Here is a 19,224-nt window from a genome sequence, read left to right as displayed (position 1 = left end):
GCCAGTTTTATTTTTTTCTGATCTCCATGTTTCCTTTTTGATTTAAATAAATTAATTTGTCAAGGGTTCATGGGGGACACCTACCTTAATTTGGTCCCTTAATTGAGTTAAAAAAATAACAGACCAGTACTCTGCACAATGAATCTTCTGGTGTTACCTTCCTCTGTAAATTTGATACATATCTCAATATAGTAAAGGCTTTTTAAACCTCAAGAACAAATGATCATACTTACTTCGTACTCCCACAAACTGTAGTACTTAAATTTTCTATTTTCTACCCATGAATGCCGATTTTGACGATTTACGAAACATCTTTCTAATTAAATTTTCACAGTTCCCATTTGCATCACCATTTTCTGATTCGAAATCCTTCGAATTTACCAAATATCTTACAATTACTGATTTTCAGGGATTGCAAAAGTTTTGGCAGAGATGGGCTGGCAAGTACAATTCTGTTTTCTTGCGCTAACGCCTAGATGTCTTGTTACCCTTAAAGCTAGCAAACTCCAAAATTAAAGCCATTAAAAAAGCTCTCTTCACTCACTCTTTTTGAATTCACTTTAAAAATAAGTAATTTTTATATTTTTGGAACAAATGGTCCATAACATTCTTCATTTTTTAATTTAAAGCGCGTGTTCATCTGACTAGTGCCTAAATCTTTTGTGGCAACCAAGCAATCTACTCTCGTTACGACCTAAGATGAGGTTCATGCATTAACTCCAAGAGCTATTATCTTCCCTGAAACTACAACAAAAATAATATGTACTTACAATTAACCCAAATGATTGCACATATAACTCTCCTGAAAAGCATTTTTTTCGAGTTATTACTATTGCTGATCGTAGTTTAAAGAAACTTATTATTAATATAAGTAAAAAATAAGCAATCGTACTCTTTTCGAGGAAAGGCAAAGTTTTCATAAAATTAAACTTAAAAAGGGGCCACACTAATTTTATTTACAATTCCCCTCACCAACATATAAATGTAATTTGCTTTCACACAGAACAATACAGGATTTTCTTTTTCTTTTTTAAGAAATTACAAGGTGTTACGATAATTAAGATATATGTAGCATGTACAAAAATACAAACAATAAAATTAAACAAGTACATGGGATTAATTAACGTATTATTTGCGATATTAATTGTAACAAAAAGAAATGTTATTCTGAGCAAAATATGTTATATGAAACACTTTTTTTTTTTTTTTTTAAAAAAAAAAAAAAGATCACTAAATGAAAATTTATGCATAACTGGAAAATAAATTATTTGTACAGGATATTTTTTTTTTTTTTTAATAAATGTTTTTCTATTTTAATAGCTTGAAAAGGATGAGAGAATTTTGAGGAATTTCTTGCTTGACCCGACGAATCCACATCATATCTGGAAATGTTATTAATAAATTACTAATATAAAAAGCGCACAATGCGGTATAAATAAAATTAAAACTGTTGGAAAGGCATTTGAAGTACGTTGGAAATCTGAACAATTCACCAACTTTACAATTAAATCGAAAACATAATCCTAGGATGAAAATTTTCTCTAAATATTTTCCAATACATTTACTCATTCTGCAATTACTTAATTATTTGTATAAAATTTAAGAATACTTACATTATCTACTACATTATCTTCACCTTCACTAACTTCATAACCAAATTCGATATCTTCATCATATCCATCTTCCACGAATGTAACAGTGTCATTGATACGTACTAAACATAAAAAAAAAAATATAAATAAATATAATATAACGTATATATAATGCATATTTAAATTTCTATAAAGAATAAATAGAAGAGACCAGTTTCTGGAAATTCCCCATAGGTTTTAAGGTTTCTTGCTTCATCTGGAGTATATTTTTGAATTACATCTGCTTTTGTATCTTGATAATCTCGTAAGCCAATGAGAATAATATCTCCTTGATTTATCCAAACCTAAAGCGTAATAACAAATAAACCCAAATAATAATAATGACTAAACTAATAAAATAATTATTGAGTAATGATACTAAATAAAATGACAGACCTTTTTTCTCAACTTTCCTCTTATATGACACAACCTCTTGACCCCATCAAAGCACATGGCCTCCAATCTGCCGTTTCCTAACATTTTTGTGACTTGCGCATATTCTATTACAAAAATAAAAAATATATATTTTTTGGATTAAAAACACCAAAAACCGTTTACGTACGGCTGAGGCATAGTTAATCGTTTCTAAATTTTAAGTTTCGGAATTTCAAACTTGATACCTGGATTCATCAAGTTCAGCAGAGCAGATGATTAAAATTATTGCTTAATCTTAAAAAGACATCATTGCTAATCACCAATTTAAACCTCTATTTAACAAACTTGTCTAAATAAACTAACGATGAAATAAATTTCGAAACCGAAAATAATACTTATAATGCATAAAAATCTACATTACCTTGGCCATCTTCTTTGAACACCAACTCTCTTTTCTCGGTTTCATTTTCATTTTTACCTCTTCTCCTGTTTTTACCTCCCTTTCCTATCAAAATAAGTTGAAGACATGATTAAAAACTCTATTAAATAATGCCTACTTCTTCAGATGGGGTTAAAGTCAAAATTAGAAGGTGGACACAAATAAACGGGGAGGATGCAAACATTTTAAATTTCTTTAACAAGTAATACAGTATTTTAAACATGGCTAGATTCGCAGTTATGGATCGATTTCGAATTTGCTTTCATATTCAGACATCATGGCAGAAGCTTTTTAGAAGAAAGTCATGCTACGATTGACTAACACTGATAAAACTAACTGGCTTCCGACGTGGCTCTCAGGCAGGGTCTTCCACTTATAATCCATGCACATTATAATTAATAGCTTTTTATTCTTACTAAACGGGAATGTCTAAAAGGATGTTGATAGTAAAATTATGCATTAAACATGGCTCGAAATTGTCAACATGTAATATATTAATTATGTTATAATACCTAAACAAATAACCTGAGGAACTGGCTCAAGGGTGACTGTCTAAATATGTTACGAACAAAATTTGTTTTGAAAAAAAAAAGGAAAATTTAATAGAAAATCGCTTGTCATAAGTCTAACTACCAAAATATCAAGTCCTAAAATGGTAATTAGAAATAAGGAATTCGATATAGATTTATTTCGAAACCTTGTTAAGTCTAAATTCATTCAACTTATTTTCCAGCAATATGTCTTTTACCAATGATCGTAGAAATCTAAATTAATGTTTGAATTAAATAAATACAATGATAACGAAAGCAAATTTTAGATCTTAGCAACATTTTACAAATCTGTGTAAACGAATTAGTCCAGAATACAATCAATAATGTATCATCTCAACTAACGAGGTTCAACAAGAACTACACCCATTTCTGGTTGCACTTTTTTAATGTAAACTTTAACGTTAAAAACCTCAAAATTAAGTGGATCCAAAAGAAATTTAAAGGTTAATTTTTTGTTTTTTTCAAGATTCGATTGCCTGTGAAAGCAGGCAGATTGAATTTATTGTGAAACAGGTAGGTTAAGAACGAATATACTTTGAAAAAAAACAATCTTTTAACTAATAGACAATTTTTTAACAAAGAGAATATAACCAAGCTAAGAAAAAAAGTTATTAGTTAACATTCACATATGGGTTTAAATTTAAGAATAATGTAAAATAAACACAATGTTTTCAAATGGTGCAACAAATACATGTAACAATAAATAATTATTTTTTTAAATTTCACATACTTACCCTTATTTTTGGGCATTTTTCAGTAACAAAATTTAGTTATAGTTCAAAATAGTTCAGAAAAACCACCAATTCACTAAAAATTAACACAATCCAATATTCATTGTGACTCTATACTGCACTAAAGGAAGTAACCTTTAAAGGCAATACCTAATAAAAGAATAGTTGTAATATATGTTTATCTTATTATAAAATAAGTGAAATAATAGCTTTTTTATGTTTTTAAGGATACAATTAATTGTTACCCATTTGTTCTCTAAAATTTATTATTAAATATTTATATGTTCTTCTTTATTATGGCAGTGGATAAAAGAGGAACAGATATTTAATTCAACTTACTTAAATTGGTTATTCATGACTCAAAAGTAAAATATACAAAGTGGAGACTTATTTAAGGAGTACAGAACGCGGTTTAAATAAATACACATATTTTTAAAGATTTGCATCAAAAATTTTGTAGCAAGAAAGAATTTCTACTAAAGCAGTCTTTGCCATCAATAGAGACAAAGAAGTAAAAATGCAACCTTCTTCATTTATAAGAACCTCTCATGTTCAGAGCTGGAACAGGTTACATTTTTCCATTTCAGAAGTGTGGTAATATCTTAATTACTGTGATCGAATTCGAAAAACTTAGTCACAATGATTGACAAACCGTCGCTAAAAAATCTAACATCTACAAAATTTAAAGGACCTCAGAGAGAACAGAATGAAGTAAATATTTATTTTTTTTTTAGAATATTTTTTGCATTGTATTTTTTTTTAACTTTTTTGCTTTTGCAGTTTTTGAAGTCATTAGGTTCTCCTCATCTGGAATCATTTAATTATTTATTAGAAGAAGGACTTAATCAAATGGTCGAACATTTAGTACCCGTTGAATTTGAGCATAATAATCATCGCATTAAACTCTGGTTTTCGGTAACATGTTTTTATTAGTAGATAATTTTTTTTGAAATGTTAGTTTTTAATTGATTATTTTCTTTTTACCTAGAAAGTTTGCATATTGCCACCAATGGTTCCTTCGAATATGATTGGTGTAAGAACTCAAGAACTCTGGCCTACAGAATGCAGACAAAGAGGAATTTCATATAGTGGAAAAGTTATAGTTGTTATTAATTGGGAAGTAGACGGAAAACCTCAGATTCCTCTGCAGAAAGAAGTTGGTTGCGTTCCTGTTATGCTGAAAGTGAGTGAACTCCAGATTCCTTGTTAACAAAACGTTATTGACAAAGTCAATACACTCTTCAACATTTTTTTTTTATGCTGTCTTTGTTAGTCACTATTGTCAGATCAGTATTCAAAAAGCTTTGATCTAAATTTGTTTATTTATGAAAGATATTTAATTTGATTTTCAATGTTTACATTTTTTTTTTTTGTAACAGTTGATATTTTATTTTATATTCCCACTCACTTGCTATGAATGTAAAATTCTAAAAGCAATAAAGATATATATATATATTTTTTGCTAAACTTTAGAAGGGTTCACACTTCCTTAATTTTTACAACTATTAAGTCTAAGATTTACTAATTTAAAAAAAAGGATGTTGCCTTCGTAAGTGCTAAGAAAGATGCTTAGAAATATCCGTATCTCTTCAGAAAAAACAAAAAAGTAATTAAAGCAGTTGTAGATAATTGCCAACGGTAATCTAAAACAAGTTTAACGGTAGTCACAATCGTTTCTTAATCATCGTTGAATGGATTTCTATTTTCGATTAGGTGTGGGCACTTCTGTTACTGTACTTTCCTTATGCTAATAAGCGTCTGCAACGTAGTAGTAGATGAAGGTATTTTAAATATAATAAATAATCTAGTCGTTTAGCCTTACGTGTGAGATTCCCTGTTGTGCTTATTGTCACATCATTCCCACAGAATTTTGGAATCAATTAATTGTACTGTTAAGTCCAATTTTGCAAGTAATAGAACAGCTAGTTTTTGTTTGAGGAAATTATAGCTATTGTAACTCGATGGTAGTGGCAATTTTTTACTTCATAGCTCTGAGTCCAGTATATTAGTAGAATAAGTATTCCTATAAAATTCTACACTTCTAATTAAATTAATGTATAGTTCTCATATTTATTTACAGAATAATGTTAGTGATATTTGGGAAAATCTGTGGCATGTTTCATTCCGCTTTTTTTCTAGCCTTTAATATAGCAGGCAAATTGGGACAGAAAAAATCCGTTATTTGGAAACAGCGGTTTTTAATCTCTATTATATTCTTTTAAAACTGGGGTAAATTAACAAATAAAATAATTGAATGAAAGGTGATATTTCGGTGCAAAATAATCAACATAATAAATAATTAATGATAAAACTAGATTATAAAACTTAAATCATGAAGTTACAACACTTTTATCACTACAATCCTGGTTTCCTCATTTAATTTCATTATTCGTTCTTCAATTCTTCAGAGTAAAGCATGCCATCTAGCTAATTTCAGTCCACAAGAACTTATAGAGCACAACGAACATGCTGACGAATGGGGTGGTTACTTTGTCGTAAAAGGCAACGAAAAGTTGATCAGAATGCTGATATTAACAAGAAGAAATTATCCAATTGCTGTTAAAAGAACCAATTGGAAACAAAGAGGATACTTTTTTTCCGACTTAGGTGTTCTTATCAGATGCGTACAAGAAGATCAAACGTCAACAGTAAGTCCTTTATTATTATTTGTACTGGAAATGATTATATTAGTAGTAGTAGTAGTAGCGTAAAATTCAATTTCGCTGCAAACTAAAAGTTATTTTGAGGTTCCATTAGATTTCTGTTTTGTTCTTAGTTATTAGTATACAATGAGTATGTGCAATGCGTAAGGTTGCTAATTCCAATACATTTCTCACATCTCTGCAGATAAATGATGTCCGGAACCAAAATAATAAAGCGCCAGAACACTTTTGTGCTGTAAATTATACCGATCGTGTTATTTTCATCTTTTTAATCCCAATAAAACGTTACATATCTCTATTTTAGATGTTCTTGATTATAATGTTCTCTTTTAAGTATTTTACTTTAAAGTAGTATATAATATTTTAGAATCATTTTATTTACAATCTTATTAATATTTATCTTAAAAACTTTATTTACAGAACAATGTGCTTCACTATGCGACCGATGGAAATATTAAACTAATGTTTAGTTATAGAAAATCTTTGTATTATGCACCTTTGATTCTAATGATTAAATGTCTGGTCGATGTGTCTGATGAAACAATATTTAAGAAAATGATGGAAGGTTTTGAACATAATCAATCTATGAAATGGTATCTACTTAGTTTATATATCTAGTACTCAAAAGTTTAGAGGTTCACCTAAAATAATAGCATAATAAAATAATGAAGGACTAGATATAGTAATAGTAATAATAAGAAACTTCTGAGTGGCACTTTTGTTTTTAAGGACTTTCTAAAAAAGTGATGGTATGTTATTGTTAGAACCTGAATTGTAGATTTTTAAATTTTTGAGATATAGTGAGTACAGTCTTTCCTCTAAAATTTTGGGTTACCTTTATAAATGTTTAAGTTACTCTACCATTTTTTAACAAATTATATTTTGGTCTCTTTAGGTCTGTGCTCAAAATGTTAAGAAGTTTGCACTATGACGGCATACATACTCATACAGATGCTAAAAATTTTGTTGGACAAACTTTTCGAGTTAAATTTTATGATTTACCTTCTTATTATACAAATGAAGATATTTGTGATTTCTTATTAAAGTAAATGTCTGTTAAAACTAAGCATTCATTTAAAAAAAAAAAAAATCATTTTGGTGCTGATTTATTTGTTTAATTTGTAGCCGTTGCATATGTATTCATTTAAAAGACTACCGAGATAAGTGGAATTGCTTAACATTTATGACACAAAAATTATTTTCCTTGACCGAAGGAGAGTGCGCAGTTGAAGGAGTAGATAGTGTTATGACTCAGGAGATTCTTCAGGCAGGACATTTATATCTTCAGGTGATAGAATTATTTATTTAGATTAATAACTATAAAACAATAAAATGTAAATATTGTTGATCCGATAAGGAAAATAACCTCATAAGGAAAATGAATGGTTCTGATAATCTTCAGAGTTGTAAACTTCAACCTACCAATTTTAATTTCAATTTTACGAATATATGTGATATACGAATATAGTATATGCACATACTCTCTTCCCGTTATAGATCCAAGAGCATTCTTTATTATAATTTTTTATATCCTTACCAAAAAAAAATAAGAGTTTTCGTATTTTTTGGAAACAAATATTTAAGTAAATGTTTTATTTGAAAATTTCTTAATTTTTTTAAGTTGATATTTTAGAGAAGCAGTATTGTCAATTATCTTATTAAATCCCATTTAAAATTTGTCGGTGATTCCAGTGAAATCGTATAGTAGTTGTTGACTCCAATAAATAGCTATTGATTTCGCAAGGCAGGACCGGATCGTTTTCTTTAAATCTAGCATTTTGGATTTTTCATTCTTACTCAAAGATGGGTTATTTGTTGCAAAATTTACTTTCAGATTCAAAGCTTCTAATTTGGTGTCATCGCATTATCTATTTATTGTGTGCATGTGAATGGCAATAGAAAAGTATATAATATCAAATATAATTATGTAAAATATCATTAATATATATTAAAGTTAATGCACATTATCATTAAATAATATTTTGGAATTCCAAGCTGTTGAGTTTTGGTTTTAACAAAGTTTGTCTCTGGTTGAAGCAATGGTTAGTCTAAGCGTAGAATAGATCGTTAAACTTGTTTGAAATTAGCGAAATATTTTGCAATGAAAGGTGGATGAAAAAAAACAAAAAGAAAAAAAGAGTTGTACTTCAATAAATCTTCATAGCTCTTGGTTCCATTAGGAAGAGTTTCTAAGAATGATTCTCGCGAATAACAATTCAAAGTATACGAGCATATATTATTTTTCTAATATTTACGTTACTAGATTTTTATTAGTCTGATATATATGTCTTTTGCAGACTCGTATTGTTATCTTATAAGAATTTTTTAATAATTGATTCAAGAGGTTATTTCATTTCTTTTTTCCAGGTTCTAAAAGAAAGGTTACATTTTTTTTTACAAAATTTTAAAAGTTCTATCATTAAAAGGCAAAGCGGAAATTTAAATCACGGTGAATAATTTTATCGTTACAAAAATTATAATATAAATTATAACATTGTATAGATATGTTTTCCATTTTCATTGCACTACAATAATGCAGTATTATGTTTTTTTAAGATGAAATTTCAACAGTTTTCAAAAAAATGGGAGGAATTGATGCGGCAATTGAAAATTTTTTAAGTACTGGAAACGTTCATTCTTCGTCTGATTTGGGATTAATGCAAGATAAAGGTTCAGTAAATTTTAAATTTTATTTTATGAATAACTTTCTTATTAATGATTTCTTTTAAACTTTAAATATCTTTGTCTCCTGATGCATGGAAGTCAGTCAAGAAAAAAAAAAAAAGTTATTTTTTGGGAACCTAGCATCATCATTTTTAATAATTTGGGAAATAACCTGGAAACTTCTCACAGATTCTTCATCGCTGGTAGTTTATGTAAAGTTTAGATTTTTCTATTAATTGCGCACATTCAGATCTATAACATTTACTTGAAAATTTGTCCCAAGGAAAATTCAAATGAGAACATTATTTGTGAGAGGGTGAAGGTACACTACCCTGAAAAATGCTTTTTCAGAATAATAGACGGTCTTTCTCATTAAATATATTTTAAAGGGGGGTTAAACTTTTGTTAAAATTCCGAGATTGAAGACACTCCCTTAACCTGAAGCTTCTCTCTATAAAATAGGTTTTTCATTTTCCTTAGTATTTTTTTTTTTTTTTTTTTTTAAATTTGCAATGATCTGGTTTCATCTGTATCACACATATTTAAATGATAAAAGTTGAATTGACATTGAACTCTTAGAAAGTAGTAAATGAATCACGTCTTGCAATATAAAATTTGACTTTTTGATGAATAAAAAAACCCTTCTTATTTAGAAACTTCTGAAAGCCAAACAACACGAAAATCTTGGCCGAGATTTCCCATTCTCTGTACTAATTTGAAGGATGACATACCTAAAGTCAGGAGTTACATTCCTTAGTCGTGAAGACAAAAGTTTAAAAAGTGTCCAAAAGTGGATTTTAGAAATATTGAGGATGGTCAGAAATATAGAAACACAAATATTTTTTTTTTCTCTAAAGTTGGGCCTATAGGAAGACCTGACTTTTGACTAAATTAACTTTTGAATTATTTTCATAAACAACCGATTACACCATATTTTACTAAAAAAATTGTATACATATTTTTCAAGGTCTGGTAATATTGCTTGAAAACGTAAACAGGATGCGATATATGGCACATTTTAGAGCTACCCACAGAGGTTCATTTTTCCAAGAAATGAGGACAACTGAAGGTCGCCAATTACTTCCTGATGCTTGGGGATTTATATGTCCTGTACATACCCCTGATGGTACACCTTGTGGACTTCTTAATCATCTATCTAAAGATTGTCTGGTATAGTATTTCAAAATTTAAGTAGAACATTTACTTATTACTCTTTAACAAAAACTTACTGTTTCAAAAGTTAAGTGCAAGAGTTGATTAAAAACAAAAGGTACACTAATCAGCAAGTACCCAACATTTCAATCCTACTCCAGTTCGTAATTTCAGTAATATCGTAACGTTCGAAAAAGAATGTGAAAAGCAAGTCTTGTGAGTGTACCCATTAGATTATTTCAAAATAGTTTCATTAGAATATATTGTCTAATTTAAGGCAATCACTATTTGCTAAAAATCCTAGTTAACAAGAAAACTTTAACTGCTATACGTATTTCTAAAAGTGTGAGTGTGCATATTAGATAATAAATATTAAATTGGAAATAAAAGTTAATAATCATGGTCGAAATCAATCGCATTCTACTTGATAGAGATAAAAGAGAAAGAGAAGTGATATCGACGAAAAGTGAACGAAAATTTTGAATTAATTTGAAAGATTTCTTTCAGATGAGACAGAAGTAGTTGAAACCGTCAGTTATTGACTATCATGCATAAACGTTCATTATATTTTGCAAAATATGTCGCACTTTGGAAAGTCAGAACAAGAACAGTTTTTTGAAAATGGCAACATTTTTTTCTAGAAATCTGTCACAAATCTACGTAGTTACGAAAATAAAAACTCTTGTAAACGAGGTTATACCGTATATTTTAAAGAAATTTTGGGAATTTGGGAAAGTAAAATTGAAAAAAATTGTCAAAGTTGGGTGTTTTTCACCGTTACGCTTTTTCGGCCAATTTTTGACAATCAACCCTTAGACAGCTGTCCTACCTGATAGTTTTAATTACTAATATAAACTGTACAAAAGCCATAATTTTATATTATATCAAATTTAATTTCTCATTTTTAACTTCGTATACTATTTTTTCAGATAACAACTAATCCTGATCGTAACTTAGTATCAGAACTTCCCAAAATATTAGCAACTTTAGGTATGCATCCTATTGATGGGATTGGTATGGTAGCCTCAAATAAATGTTATGTAGTAATGGCAGATGGAAAAGTTATTGGTAGAGTACCTCAAAACATTGCCAGCAGACTTGTTGATAAATTACGATTGCTTAAAATTAAAGGAGAAAAGGTAAATAGTTAAATAGTAATTTTAATAGTTTATTCTTTGTTTTAAATGGTTTTTATTAAAATAACATATCAACATTATTTTCCCTAAAAAAAAAATAAATTAAATGCAGGTTTCTAATCTGAGGTATCCGCCATATTTTATTTCTTTATTTTCAACTTATTTGTACTAGAAGTAAAGAAAGAAAAAAGAATGTTGATATTTTTCATATAATAATTATATAATTATTCAGTTTGAATTTCAACAGGTTCCGAAAACTCTGGAAATTGCATTTATAAAAAAGACGGAAGGAGGACAATTTCCTGGAATATTCTTGTTTACAGGCCCAGCTAGAATGATGAGGCCAGTAATTAATCTGGCTGCAAAACAAGTAGAATTAATAGGAACTTTGGAACAAGTTCAATTAGATATATGTACAACGCCTGAAGAGAATTATAAAGGGGTAAATCAAGAACGTGACAAAACTACCTGGACACTACTTTAATTATTTTATACTAATAATGTTACTAAATACTTTTTTAACAGATCACAACTCATCAGGAAATTTCAAAAACCAGTTTTCTCAGTAACTTAGCTTCTCTTATTCCAATGCCTGATTGTAATCAAAGTCCTCGAAATATGTATCAGTGTCAGGTAATATTTTTTTATAGTTACTTTTAATCTTCTAATTTTTTATTAAATGTTTATCAAAAAAAATAAATAAATCCAGATTTTTGTGTATTTGATTTTAAACACATTTAAAGCTTTTATAATTTTATAGATGGGTAAACAAACTATGGGAACTCCGTGCCATACATGGCACATCCAATCAGAAACTAAATTGTATAGGTTACAAACACCTGCTTCACCGTTATTTCGTCCAGCTCATTATGATAGAATAGAGCTTGATAACTATGCAATGGGTACAAATGCCGTTATCGCTGTTATTTCGTATACGGTAAGAACTTTTATTAATGTTTACAAGTAATTTTAAGCAGAACACCAAGATTAATGGAGATAATTTGTTCATGACTCCCTAGCAGATACAGAATCTTGTGAATCTGTAAGATGCTTAATTCGTTCTCTAAGCGAATTTATATTTATTTACTGTTTTTTAAAAACCTGATTTTCGGCATCAATATTATTTAATTTTTTGTTTTTAATTTAGGGTTACGACATGGAAGATGCAATGATCATCAATAAGGCGGCACTCGAAAGAGGTTTTGCTCATGGATCCATTTATAAAACGGAATTAATTGAACTTCAAGTAAGATATTCATAAAGGATGATTTTATTAATTGAAGCATTTATTTATTTTTTTAAAATTAATTCATGTAGCTGTATGATTTTCAGCAGGATATATTTGGTTAATAATTTTTGTTAGAATTAATGGATAATAGTAATTTCATTATCTTAAATCTTCATTAGCAGTGCATACAATTTGAATACGACAGGAAGATACACTCTTGCAATTGCAATTGGCAGCTTTTTAGTTGTGATTTTCTAATCACACAGTTGTCTACTTAGGACAAAATAGTCTTAGAGCAAGCAGTTCTCTTAAATTATTGAATGCACCGTACAAATGTCTTAGGTAATAAATCTTGTCAAGGGTCGAAAATAATTTTTCGTAGGATATGTGATGTAACGTGATATCTCGGGATATCTTTTTAAGGCGAGTAGACGCATTTAGTATTTTCTTTCAGCCCTTGATGAGCATATCAAATCAGTCACCCGGAAATAATGTCCAGTTCGTTTAATTTCCATTGATGAGTTATTTTTTAGTTTAGTCCTTATTCGTGGTTGATTGGAAATCGGAAAACTCACATGACGTGTTAATGCAATTAATAAAGCTCTGATTAACAAGTTTCTACATTTTAATACTGAATCTTTTGAACGTGTTTAGTTTCTAGTAGCGGGGACCTTCCAAATGTGAGTATATGTGGAATGGTTTCAAAATTTTTCCGTTCTTCAGAGAAATCATTATGTGTCCTTCCGTTAAAATCATTTTCAAAATTTGTCAAGAACGCAATGCTTACTTTTACAGCGGTAAGTGAAAATAAAAAGACAGCTAAATTTTCAGTTGAGAATGTGCACTTTTGAACTTTGTGGTTAAAATTTTTTATTATTACTAGAGCCTTGAAAAACTCACGTGTAAAAAGTTAAGCATGTTGCTAATGAGGAGGGCTTGTAAATATCCTGTTTTTAAATTAGTAGGTTCTTTTGAAGTTTAAAGCTTAGAATTTTGTCAAATAATTCGCCAAAAAAATAAAATAAAATAAGTACCGATACAATGACACTTAATGAGATTTTATCTTTTTATTTTCTGTAGAACAATTCGTCTTATTTTGGATTGGATCCAAATAAACCTTTCCTGAGTGCTACACTTGGTGAAGATGGACTGCCATTTCCTGGAGCTAAATTATGTGAAAGTGATCCTTACTATTGGTAATTACTCTCTCTTTATTATCTGAGAAATTTAATAGAAAGCGTAAACCAACTGAAATTTGAACATATTAATTATAAATACCATTGGAAAAAATAAAATAATATCACCCCAGCTAATTTGTTGTTTGAAATTTACCATTTTCTGTTGACTAATTTCGAATAAAAACCAAATGGCATTTCCATGAAATCTCCAAGTTCATCAACGATATTGGTTAATATTGACACTATTGTATTATGTAATAGATTTCAGCTAAACTTGTAGGAATGTTCTGGAGTTGTGAAAATAAATAGTTTTATTTTGAATAGCATTTGAGATTGATTCATAAGTCTTAAAATACTGAAAACTTCTTAGTAAAATTATTTTAATTTTAAGAAAACCAGAAATCAGAAAACTGAATAATTACGTCCCAGGTATTCATTAATATTTGATTTAATTTATTAATATATGATTTAATAAATAGTATTATTCCTTTCAGTTATTATGACCAAACTAAATCAAAATTTGTTGTTGGCGAGTACTCTAGTAAAGAAGAAGCTACTGTTGATCATGTTAAATTATGCGGAATATTTCCTGGGACCAAAGAACCTGTAAAAGCTTGCATCCTGCTCAGAATCCAAGTAGGCTCACTTTATTATTATTGCTTCTTTTTTTTTTAACCCTGTATAAAAGGTTCTAGAACCTCAGAGGAAGGTTTTTTGTTTCCTTAAGGCCGTAGTTTTGTCGAAAGATTATCTCTTTCAGTACCTTGAGTGAAAACAAATATTTGTAGTTTTGTAAATGGATTGGCTACAAGCCAAATACACCGCTACCTTGAAAGATCTGTTTCGGTGCCCTTATATGTTTTTGGTGTTTGTTAAATGTGTAAATAAGTGAATGTGAATGATGGGCTATAAAATTGGCATGTGGCAACGTAAAGAGTTGCATACACCAACTATCTTAGTCGTTCTATCTTATTGGATTGTGTGAATGTTTAGAGTTTCAGTGTATTTTTCGTGTTATTATGCTGGTATTTCAGCAAAGATGGTAAGATCTTGAAGACAGTCAAAACATTTCGCCCACGAGATGGCTCTAAGCCAAACTACTCGCAGTAATCTAGCATCTTCGATTAAAATCAAAGCTACAATAGTTCCGTTTTGGACCTGCCTTGAAAACTTCATCTAGTAAGCCATAATAGTAGAACCTGATATATTTTTCAAATAATAAAGTTTCATTCCTACAATTTGATTTCGGTGAATACGACTAAGGTTCCCTCTCCTTACTGTATCAAAGCTTCTTCTTAACTTATATATACATATTTCTAGCCATATGTATTATTGTTTTTGCTTAATTTCAAATGGTTTCTCGATATAGTAAAAACTTAAAAAAAAAAATCCTGAACTATTAGTAAACGGATTGCTTTATAATTGCTTAGTCATTTCTTAATTTAAGAAACCTCACAAGAGCTAGAGTTGAAGACAAAAAGTGTCCTAGATTGCTTGCTATTTCATCGGGCTAAGAAGATCCAAAGGTTATTTAAATTTACTTTCAGAATTTAAAGATGAAATAGAGCAAACATGACTTCGCATATTTGGTGAATTAGTTCGATGAAATAGAACTTTAGATAACAGAAAATACTAGCTACTTAAACGCAATATGTTCAAGGAAAACTTTTATGTGCATAATGTAATTAAATTCACTTTTATTACGTTCTACGTACTAGAGAAATCCAACTATTGGAGACAAATTTGCCAGTCGTGCAGGGCAAAAAGGTATTTGTAGTCAACAATTAGCAGCTGAAGATCTTCCTTTTACTGAATCTGGATTGATACCTGACATAGTCTTTAATCCTCATGGATTTCCCTCTCGTATGACAATAGGTAATCAACTTTCAATTAACAAAGAAGCAGGATGCTTAAGTAGCATTCTATTCAAATTAATTTTACCTAAATCATTTAAAACTCAACATTCATTTATAATCAACTATTTACTTTTTTAACTTGTGTTTTTTTTGGTTACAGCTATGATGATAGAATTTTTGGCTGGGAAATCCGCAGCTATTCTTGGTTCAGTGCACGACGCTACTCCTTTTGAATTTTCTGAAGAAGAAACAGCATCAGAGTATTTTGGAAACCTTCTGCAAGAATGTAAATACTTCTTCAAATTAACACGTTTTATTAATTACAGTACTTATAGGGTGTCCCGAATTTAAATGCCATAACTTCGGGAGCGTGTAGGGGATCGATAAACTAAAAGAAAAAGTGGTATAGAGATATGCTCGTTTTTGCTTCGTTTTGGAGAAAATCGCAAAAAACATAAAACGTAGTTTTTATTTCTGTACTTATTTATTACTTTTTAATTCATATTTATTTGTTCGCGTTGTCACTTGCCTAATGTAAATATTGTTTTGTTCAAAATATTTTGCCCTCTTGCAGCAATGACTCATCGTTCTGGCATTCATTGAAATCGTACACGGAAACAATAATATTCCGTTTTTTGGTAAAAGCTTTTTTGTTTGTTTACATTTCTGCCTTTCTCCTATAAATTCGTCAGTTACTCATCAGAAGCCATCGAGTGAATTACTTCTGTTACAATATGCCGCGTACATATTCTAACGTTGAATATGCTGATATGGTTTTCGTGTATGGTTTCTGCGACGGTAATGCTGTGGAGGCGGTGCGAGAGTATGCGCGCCGATTTCCAAATAGAAGAGTGCCGGATCGGCGAGTCATTACGATGACTTTTAATAGGCTGCGAGAGACCGGCTCATTTTCAATTCATCAAGATCCGTTAAGAGCAAGAAAATTGTATTCTGCACCATTTTGATAACAACCCTGAGACCAGCGTTCGGAGAGCATCAGCTGCATTACAAGTGCCGCGGCAGACAATCTGGCGAACTTTGAAAGATGATAACCGCCACCCGTATCACATTCAAAGGGTGCAGAATTTATTACCTGAGGATTATTTTAAGAGGTTGAATTTTAGTAATTGGTATCTTGAGCAATTTAATAATGATAATTCCTTTCCATCAAAAATAATGTGGACGGATGAAGCTACGTTTACAAGAAGAGGAATTATGAATCAAAGAAATTGTCATATATGGGCTGATGAAAATCCACGGGCTGTTAGGGAATGGAGGTTCCAGCATGAATTTGCTGTTAACGTTTGGCTCGGAATTTTGAACGAGTCTGTAGTGGGACCATTTTTTTTACCCCGCAGATTAAATGCAGCCAGATATACAGACTTTTTGGAGAACGAGTTGCTTAATTATTTAGAAGATATCAACCTGCAGCAACGCATCGAAATGTGGTTCCAGCTCGATGGGTGTCCAGCTCATTATGGCAGAGCTACTCGAGCTTGGCTAGACAACCATTATCCACGAAGATGGATTGGACGTGGAGGAGTAGTATCTTGGCCACCCCGATCGCCTGATCTGACACCACTGGACTTTTTTGCATGGGGTCTCCTGAAGCAGGAAGTTTATTCGTTACCAATCAACTCAAGAGAGCAATTACAAGACCGAATCGTGGCTGCAGTACACCAAATATCACCAAATCAGTGTTTGGCTGCAACACGAGCTGTCCGTACTAGATGCAATGCTTGCATTGCTGCAAGAGGGCAACATTTTGAACAATATTTACATTAGGCAAGTGACAACGCGAACAAATAAATATGAATTAAAAAGTAATAAATAAGTACAGAAATAAAAACTACGTTTTATGTTTTTTGCGATTTTCTCCAAAACGAAGCAAAAACGAGCATATCTCTATACCACTTTTTCTTTTAGTTTATCGATCCCCTACACGCTCCCGAAGTTATGACATTTAAATTCGGGACACCCAGTATTTGTAGTACTAAAGTTTACAGTACAAATGAAAATGTTATAATTAAGGGTTTTAATGCAACTAGTTGTTATAACTTTTATGGCACATAGAGGATGTACATTGGAATTTAATCTTGAGAATTGTATGCATCCGTATTTTTTTGTATTGTGTATTATCGAAGATTAAGGCATATGGTATCAACTCTTCGGTTTGGAGAAGTTGGTACATTCGCAGACAAAATTTAAGACAGTAGATTAATGCTAACAATATTATTAATCTAGCAATGCAGTATTTTGCAAAAACATTATATTAAATAATGTTTAAAAGAAAACTTATTCCAGAAATATTTGCCCGAATTAAGTAGTTTTAATGAGTTTGAACCTTCAAGGACTTTCCAAGGAAACAAAAAAAAAACCTTTTCCTTTATAAATTTGTTTATTTTTAACTATAAACTTTTCAGGTGGTTATAACTTTTATGGTACAGAGAGGATGTACAGCGGTATTAATGGTTGTGAATTGAATGCATCCATATTTTTTGGTATTGTGCATTATCAAAGATTGAGGCATATGGTATCAGATAAATGGCAGGTAATGGAGCAGTAATAAAATAATTAATCATAAGTTATCCATTCAGTTAGAGATCATAAAAAAAAATCGTATGCTCGGTTTATTTTTTTGAAGTCTCATATTTTATAGCTGAAGGAGAAGATTGTGGTCACATAAATGTGCTCTTTCAGCTTAAAACTAAGGCCTATCTTGTATTTTTTTGTTTTAATATATGTATATTATTTATGTTTTAAGCGCTACTTCAGTTTAATGATAGTTTTAACAGTCTAAGAGAAGCCTCCGCATGGCTCATGTTCTATTTCTTGTGTAAACATAACGTTTCATTGTACTTTTAATAAAATATCGTTTCTTTAAAGGTTCGTAGTACAGGTCCTGTAGACGTTTTAACTCATCAACCTGTAAAAGGGAGAAAACGTGGTGGAGGTATAAGATTTGGAGAGATGGAACGTGATGCTTTGATTTCTCATGGAACTGCATTTCTTTTACAAGATAGACTCTTTCATGGTTCTGACAAAACTCTTGTAAGTTGCTGCAATATAATTTAAACATAATGCCTATAATTGTTTTTTCTCACATAAGATTTGATGTTATTTTTTTGTTCCATAAAACAGGCTTTAATTTGTCGTACCTGCGGTACTATTTTGGGTCCAATACTTACAGTCAGTTCTCAGAATGATGAAACTACAAATCACACAGTAAATTGTAGAATATGTGAGAAAAAAGGAAGAGTAGAAAAAATTGAAGTACCGTACATTTTTAGGTATCTTGCGGTACAACTTGCTTCAGCGAATATTAAATTAAAGTTGCAGATTGATGGAAGCTAGCTGAGTTTATTGAATAACATGTATTCGCTTTTAACTGTATTTTTAACTTGTTTTTGTAAATAAACTTTTTACATTTCATCTTTTTTATTTCTTGTAAGGAATTTAAAATACTGGAGATGTGGTGTGAATAAGCTATTAAATTTCCTCTTGGAAATAATGTGTAAGTAAAAAAAGAATTTCAAATTAATAAACAAAAAAATCTATCACTTTTCGTCTTATTTTAACTTCTGCTATGCGATTTTTCTGGTTTCTTAGCAAAGTTTAAA

At 30.2% G+C, this 19,224-nt stretch overlaps 2 protein-coding genes across 2 annotated transcripts; one reads left to right on the top strand and one right to left on the bottom strand.

Moving 5' to 3' along the window:
* Nucleotides 1-935: 935 nt before the first annotated feature.
* Nucleotides 936-3,890, bottom strand: eIF1A (eukaryotic translation initiation factor 1A). Its single transcript, XM_074133961.1, has 6 exons — nt 3,731-3,890; nt 2,428-2,511; nt 2,028-2,131; nt 1,804-1,936; nt 1,614-1,714; nt 936-1,382 (listed from the first exon to the last, which is right to left on the bottom strand). The coding sequence occupies exons 1-6, from the start codon at nt 3,744-3,746 to the stop codon at nt 1,377-1,379; spliced, it is 444 nt and encodes a 147-aa protein (XP_073990062.1). The 5' UTR covers nt 3,747-3,890; the 3' UTR covers nt 936-1,376.
* Nucleotides 3,891-4,057: 167 nt separating this feature from the next.
* Polr1B (RNA polymerase I subunit Rpl135) lies at nt 4,058-19,036 on the top strand. The gene is made up of 22 exons (XM_074133920.1): nt 4,058-4,438; nt 4,508-4,642; nt 4,716-4,910; nt 6,136-6,375; nt 6,811-6,983; nt 7,286-7,435; nt 7,516-7,678; nt 8,758-8,839; nt 8,947-9,060; nt 10,022-10,224; nt 11,136-11,345; nt 11,590-11,784; nt 11,868-11,975; nt 12,103-12,279; nt 12,490-12,588; nt 13,651-13,766; nt 14,243-14,384; nt 15,467-15,623; nt 15,765-15,890; nt 18,028-18,155; nt 18,491-18,655; nt 18,746-19,036. Exons 1-22 carry the CDS (start codon nt 4,367-4,369, stop codon nt 18,956-18,958), a joined length of 3,363 nt encoding a protein of 1,120 aa, XP_073990021.1. The 5' UTR covers nt 4,058-4,366; the 3' UTR covers nt 18,959-19,036.
* Nucleotides 19,037-19,224: the final 188 nt, after the last annotated feature.

This window comes from Rhodnius prolixus, unplaced genomic scaffold (genome assembly GCF_049639745.1).
Source record: "Rhodnius prolixus isolate KJV_2025 unplaced genomic scaffold, Rpr scaffold_10, whole genome shotgun sequence".
Taxonomy (NCBI): domain Eukaryota; kingdom Metazoa; phylum Arthropoda; class Insecta; order Hemiptera; family Reduviidae; genus Rhodnius; species Rhodnius prolixus.
The sequence above is the reverse complement of the archived record's forward strand: the minus strand, read 5'-3'. Positions and strand labels throughout refer to the sequence as shown.

Bases quoted from the DNA above. Each gene is read 5' to 3' on its own strand.
- eIF1A (XM_074133961.1), bottom strand. The intron at 1,937-2,027 runs GTCTGTCATTTT...ATTACGCTTTAG, and splicing joins GAGGAAAGTTGAGAAAAAAG to GTTTGGATAAATCAAGGAGA. The intron at 1,715-1,803 runs GTCTCTTCTATT...TTTTATGTTTAG, and splicing joins TGGGGAATTTCCAGAAACTG to TACGTATCAATGACACTGTT.
- Polr1B (XM_074133920.1), top strand. From the start codon at position 4,367: ATGATTGACAAACCGTCGCTAAAAAATCTAACATCTACAAAATTTAAA. The intron at 8,840-8,946 runs GTGAATAATTTT...TGTTTTTTTAAG, and splicing joins AAGCGGAAATTTAAATCACG to ATGAAATTTCAACAGTTTTC. The intron at 11,346-11,589 runs GTAAATAGTTAA...GAATTTCAACAG, and splicing joins TTAAAATTAAAGGAGAAAAG to GTTCCGAAAACTCTGGAAAT.